The sequence below is a fragment of the Phallusia mammillata genome, chromosome 2 (assembly GCF_965637545.1).
Source record: "Phallusia mammillata chromosome 2, kaPhaMamm4.hap1.1, whole genome shotgun sequence".
Classification (NCBI taxonomy): Eukaryota; Metazoa; Chordata; class Ascidiacea; order Phlebobranchia; family Ascidiidae; genus Phallusia; species Phallusia mammillata.
The window spans coordinates 26,285,399-26,292,184 of record NC_137253.1 but is presented as its reverse complement, the minus strand read 5'-3'; the positions used below and the strand labels follow the sequence as shown (position 1 = coordinate 26,292,184).

At 35.2% G+C, this 6,786-nt stretch overlaps 2 protein-coding genes across 2 annotated transcripts in view; both read right to left on the bottom strand.

Moving 5' to 3' along the window:
• The window catches only part of LOC145215167 (uncharacterized), a 6,990-nt gene extending 4,402 nt beyond the window's left edge, over positions 1 to 2,588 (bottom strand). Inside the window, exons 1-2 of the mRNA XM_080083824.1 lie at positions 2,417 to 2,588; positions 443 to 572 (exon numbers count right to left, since the gene is read on the bottom strand). Coding sequence (XP_079939950.1) covers positions 443 to 518 — 76 coding nt within the window. The 5' untranslated portion in view covers positions 519 to 572; positions 2,417 to 2,588. The remainder of the gene's footprint in view (positions 1 to 442; positions 573 to 2,416) is intronic.
• Positions 2,589 to 5,190: 2,602 nt separating this feature from the next.
• On the bottom strand, positions 5,191 to 6,574 carry LOC145213212 (ryncolin-1-like; the record flags this gene model as incomplete). Its single annotated transcript, XM_080081443.1, has 4 exons — positions 5,191 to 5,652; positions 5,701 to 5,844; positions 6,132 to 6,228; positions 6,478 to 6,574. Coding segments are annotated over 4 exons (474 nt in total), but the record flags the coding sequence as incomplete, so codon positions are not given.
• Positions 6,575 to 6,786: the final 212 nt, after the last annotated feature.

The following is a 6,786-nucleotide window of genomic DNA, read 5'->3' as shown; positions in this document are numbered from 1 at the left end:
CAGCATTAACTTTTCTGCTGCTCAAGTGTTGGTGAAGGAAACTGATTTTCACAAGCGAAGTTTCCTAGAGTCTTGGAACATCCATTCACGCGCCAACACAATGAACGTTAAAACAGATGTTCTAATGCCGATAAATTATCGGTCGCTTTTACACCACTGAGCTTGTTTTATCGCTACGGTGGTGCGAGTTTGCAGCCGCGTAATCTTGTTATCGCTGTTTTACATGTGTGGTGGTTTGCATTTTGTCGCTTTAAAAGAAATTTGTCCTGCAAGTTATGTCATTATCCTGATGAAGGCGTCTTGTATAGGACGTCGAAACGTCGATTGTTTACAATAAAACTGCTGGATGAGCAATACTTAGTCATACATTATGCCTGGCAGCAATAGCTTATTTCATAGAACAATACAGTTAAGTCATCAGTTGGTAATATCATTGCGTTACCTGACTGTCCCAATAAAACCGCGATGAAGTCAAATAAGAGAGTCAGCACCAAGGCACCAGCTTTCGCTGAATTCATTGTCGTCCAAGTGAAGTCCTTCAACAGTTGTATATCTCTTTAATCTAGTTTAGTCTAGAGTAACACAAACCAAATGCAAACATTAGCTTCAAAATTTTTGGTTGGAATACTTTAAAACAAAAACAGATTAGTACTAAGAACGCCAATTCTACATTGGTTAATTGTAAACATCACATGTAAGCGTGTGACATCATGACGGAAATGACCTAAAATAACTTTAAGGTTACACGCGTATGTAACATACTTGTATGTTTACCCTTCAACAAAACCGACTGTCAAATTCATGCAAACAGCAAAGTAAGCCTTGTTGTTAAATAAATTCTTGATGATGACGTTGCATCAACTAACTTACATTCTGTTTATATTGGTTAATATATAATACGCTGAACTGTAAATTGACCTCTAACAAGCTTTCAGGTTTAATCTGCTTTCTAAGTTGAACTAATTTCTCCTTATTGGAAAATCAAACAAGTAAAGCGCGATTATCGAAACCATACAAACGATGTGTAAAATATGTGACCCGCCAAAGGAAGTGGGCAGTTAAATCGTGCTATCGACGCTTCAGGGCTGATCCCAGTTATGAATTTATGTTCATCTTAATTAAATCGTTCTATATACATGTGTCCGGTGTGAAAATTAGACGATTCACTGCACGATGTGATACTTCACGCTAGATTACATACTTGATGACAAGATGATATGTTCTCATGTGTTTGTTACACTATAGCATCTAAGTATACTTCGTCGCATGTCATTATCCGAAAAACGATTTACGTCTGTTGCATCACACTGGGGTTTAAATGTTACAATGCATCTTGGTTTGAAGCCTATGAAGAACGATTTTAAACAATTTTTAATAAAATACTTTAGAACGCCCAAGTGTTTTTTCTAAATCGCGATTAATTTCGTTGTGCGCGAAATAGAAAGTTGTCCTATTTCCTCCAAACCGAAACTAGCAATTTTGTTTACGTGCGAGTTACTGCAATATTCTTATAAACTCCAATACAACTCTTCACATCGTTATTTTACTATCTCTTTAGTTTATCGCGTTACTTGACAAGTTAAACTGTTCAGTTGAAGAAAACCTTGCACAAACCAGTATTTCTCTGCCTTTTTTTCGTTTGCGCATAGCATTGCGACAACGTGTGACAGCTGCGACATAACTGACTTATAACAAGCTTCCAGGTTTAATCTGCGTTTCTAAAGCGGCTGACCTCATTACACATTACTCAGAAATTCAAACAAGTGAAGCTGGATTATCGAAACGATACAAACGATGTATAAATTATGTGACCCAACGTAGTTTGTGAACGTTGGGCGTTTCTCTAGAAGGTACGTTAGTTTATACAGTTGCAAGCCAAAGGAAGTGCTCAGTTAAATCGTGATGTATACATGTGTCCGGTGTGAAAATTAGACGATTCACTGCACGATGTCATGTTTACGTGCTTGTGATGATCAGATGATTTGTTGTTTAGTACTCATATCTTCGTTTTATCTAATTTTGTTTTACCAAAGTTAGACAACGAGTCTCAAATCATCTTAGCATTGTAAATTTACTAATTATTTACCTTTAATACCAATAAACAAGAGTTTAACAAAATTGTTGCTTCTATTCTTGCATTCACTTGAATTTTTTCAATTCTTTTAAAGCTTCTATTGTAGCCTAAATTTTCCTAAAACGTTGAATGAAGAGTAATAATACGTGGCTTGGCATTCAAGTGTCAAAAAGTCTTACCCAAAAGAATAACGATTTCACGATATTACTCATTTGGGCGTCCTTATAGTTTTTGAAAGCTTTGCTATAACATGAATGGGGTTCTAGTGTCAATTTTTAAAAGAATGGCACAATGCAATAAAGCAAGAGCTCCAACGTTCTTGTGGTGAGCTATAGTACTCACAAAATGCATGGTGGTTTCAGCATGTTATGCCTGTGGTTGATTAGTTGCCTTGCAACATCGAGCGAAGTGCTTCCTCCCACAACACTTTAAAAATCGCTTTCCCAAAGCAGGTAACGCTCTGACGTTTTGTTACAACGCGCAACCTCGTGGTGCCGTTGGTTGATTGCCACGTGGTTGAAATTAAACAACATTCATTTGAGACTTGACTGCTTCATCTGTAATGTACAGTTTCATAGCTTAATTAGAGGATAAATCTTGTTCATTTAAGAGGTTTTTACAAGAAACAGATGTATTTTTGTTAATGACAAAAACTGTTTTAAATCTATGTGTTATTCGATTGTATAGGTTTGTCTGTTTCTTGCTGAAACTTTTTTTCGCAGCAAACTTTGGAAAAGCTGATTAAATATATTATGTACTACATACCTGCAAATATTAAGTTACCTTTTCATTAGTGAGTCACAACAGACAACAAAACTTACACTGTTTCATAGTTACTAATAACATAATAAACCTTTAATTGTTCAGTTTCTCAAACAAACCTATATCTCTTCTGTTTCGAAACGATGTTACCAAGTTTAAAAGTTTAGAACTTTATTATTCCAAAATGCGGAGTAACATTGAAAAGTTCCCAAACAAAGAATAAATCCACTATCAAATTTGACCCTGTTTTGTAAGACCCCTCCATTGCATGGTGTAACTTTAAAGCGATAAAAACACACCGTTATATTTTCTTTTTGTTTCTGACACTATACAACAAATGCCACAACATACATACTATTTAACCTTTAAAAAGCTCTGCACCTGCACTGAATGCCATGCTACTCTTCAATCAAGTGATGTCACAACCGAGGGGCGACACCTAACGACCACATTAAATATAAATTCCGCACAAAAATCAAACATTGTAGGCTCAATTGAAATAATTTCAACCTTTAGTTATCAAACGAAATAAAAATAAAACACATAGGTAACGTAGCGAAAGATACTTTTACCCGACATTGTCCTCCATTATAACAAATTTCTAGCTTGTGTGATAAACTTCAATCACTTGATTTTACTTATGGGGTTGCACGCCAAATTTAATTGGTTTGTGCAGTCGTATACCATAGTATACTACAGTACTGTGGACTTAGCTGAACTGTAAACAAATCCGTTCACATGCAGTAATCGTTCGATTGAAACAGTGCAAATATATTAGATTGGTTTGTGTGCCTGAGCCACTGACTTTGTATTCCAACTGGTATCAACCATAATTCTCTCAGTTATATTATGCGTTGATTATACGCCTACATAAAATTATGATATATCCAAAATGCAAACTTACGTTATAGCGACTTTATGGATTTGTCACATGATGGCAATAACATTGCATTTCGTCATCGTCACATTATCAGTTCTCGACACATAATGCTTATTTTCACCATTTGGAATTTCATGCTTTCTACTATTTCATACCTTAACGTTAACATCACGTTTCTTGCTTCATATTCTCCAGTGTTTTATAAACACAATAACCCAACCTAACCTAATCAATCTCCAAGAACCAATTTACCGTATTTTTTGCATCAGAAAGCAGTCTTGTTAATTGGACTTAACCAATGGCTCAGGCTAAAATGCATAAATATTCACCTTGCAAATATAGCTATAGTTGCTGGACCTACCACCAAACCGACCTAAAATGCGTTTTTAGGCCATTGTATATTATTCTCCAATGTGTATGTTTTCTTTATTATATTATGTATAGACTTACTTTTGTAGGCTTGAATGTAGGAATGTCAATCAAACTTTCGGGACTAATCGGGCTTTTCAAAAACGATTTTTGGGGTTCGCACGGTCTCATTACATCCCTGTGTTTAAATGGCGTTTATGAACTGCACGTTCATAATGAAAACAACTCACACTACACACTATGTGCATGGATGTGTTTTTGGGTCAGATTTTCTCACAGTGTATACACTGAATATATACTAATATATGATGCACTGGAATGTATTTCGAATTGAGCAAACCTAATGTACGTTTCTATCACTTGAGTTTTGCGTGTGCGCATATATTACCGTGAAACTATCATTTGTTAAGCTTATTCCATCCCTTTATTTTCTTTGCGTTAAATATTTCATTTGTCGTGTGGTAAAACCCAATTTTAACAGCTTGGAAACAAATAATTTACAATCACCAAGTTTTGAAAGCAAAACACCAACATGAGTGTACAATAAGTATATTCCCACACAACGATAAAATGACACGATAAAACAGTTTTCTGTTCGTAGAAAAAACTATAATCCATAAGATAATATATGTACAGAAACAAACAAAAGTTTCAGAACTCAAAAAAAGACATGTAAGTGAATTTTGATGAGATTTTTGTCGACAAATGTTACTGCATTGGTTCTAACGGTATAGGTATCGCTTTTGGTTTGCTGAAATTGGCAATAATATATTCCATACTTGTTTTTTCTCACAAAAGGTATTTACACTTGAGTTGTAAGTGGATTCTCATAATGTGTGCTCGTTTCCAAAATCTGGATCACACTGCAGCGATAAAGCGCAGAATCAACAAGTTAATTAAAAATGCAGCAAAGTGAATTTGTCATAAACTTGTACTTCAAGCACATTTAAAACATATGGACAAGTTCGTATTGTGTAAAAGAGCATCAACCGCGCAAGTAACCGTTCTTATCAAAACTAAGGCTGAAACGTTAATAAATGATAACTGGAATATTCTGGAAAAATAATAAATATTGATTATGATTTAATAAATAATTCCCGTCAAATGTTCGGTTTAAAATTAGTGTGTAAGTTCCAACTGCAAAATAAAACATAAATCACATATCATACATATATAAACACAACAAATTCTCGCTCGTTTGAGATCAACAGCGTAGTATAGTCTTTGTTTAACTTTTGTCTATTAGTGCTTCAGGATCAACAAACACAAATAATTGAGGAAGGCATTTGCATCTGAGAAGACCTTCAATTTGTGTTTTTTGCTAATCATTTCAGCGTAATGATATCGCGTTGTTCATTTTAGGATTTAACTATTTTTGCCTTAAAACAAAAGTTTTAAAATCAGGCTGATTAAAAAAACGTTCAAATCGTGTCAATAGCACTTTATGCTTATTGCGGCAACGTCAAATAGTGATGGGCTCCAATAAGCCTGAAGGTTCCGATTAAGGTTGGCACGTCCGTAACTACTGTACCACCATCCACCTCCACGACTCTCCGCACAATTGTGACTGGAAAAAAAATCACTTGGAGTTTAATGCAAACATAAGCATTCTTACGTCGTGCGAAGGTCGTTGTCCCTGTCGTACGTGGAGAACTGCATCCTGTTGTGATAGTTCATCCGACCAACAAGAGTTGATGACGTTATATAACCGGTAATGTTCAGTCTGTAGTTGTCGCTTTCCGAGCCGATTTCGAAAAAACTATAAAAGAGTAAAACTTCTGATTCGAAAGACTTTCAAAACTTCTAATAAAACTTATCACAAACTTCGAAACTGCAAATTGTCAAACTTTCTTATCGCCCATTACATAGTTGGCAAATACGTTTTAAACTTTTAATCACATTTTTTCGCAAGTTGTGATATTGCTTAACTATTTTTATGCAACTATTTTATCCACGGTTTACCTTACTTTAAGTATCCGCGGTAACATTGTTTACAAATATTAACAGGAGAAGAGAAGCTTTATAGGGTTAGTTATATTTGTTTACCTGTATTCGGCAAATGTCTCTTTCTCGCCGATGTTTGTCAAATCGAATCGAACTCGGCAAGGTTTTGACTGGGTCATTGCGTGAATTTTTTCCAAACCTACGTATGCAGATGCATGTGGTTAAACGGGATCATTATTTTCAAAATTTTAACAGGGTTGGGGAGTATTAAGAAATATATTCAGGTATTACAGTGATGAATAGTGGTTAAAAGTTTGTTTTAGTAAGCTATATCTCCCTTAGTGTTAAAACCTGTCGGTTTGTGTTCGTGTCACTTTTTTACGGAAAACTATTTTTTAACGAAGAAATAAGCTACTATTTCGGTTGAACAAAAGAATCAAAAACAAACCGAGCCAAAATTCTACAGACGGATTTCCAAATCCAGTTTTGTAATCTTCCCAGGGTCTATTGAAGCTAACACTTCCATCAAAGCGAGTTTGAATCGTCTAAAATACAATTATTAGTTTAGGGAAATGTAAAATGGAATTATTATAACTCACTGTCCATCCTTGTAAACAGAGACTCTTCAGAGTTTCGGCAAGTGGGGATGCTTGGCTTCCCGGGGAACAAAGCAGTTCTGCCCAAAAAAATATTCTTAACTGCTTAATAAGTGCAACAAAACTTATGTGACCGAATACAAATGTATTTCTGGTTTTTA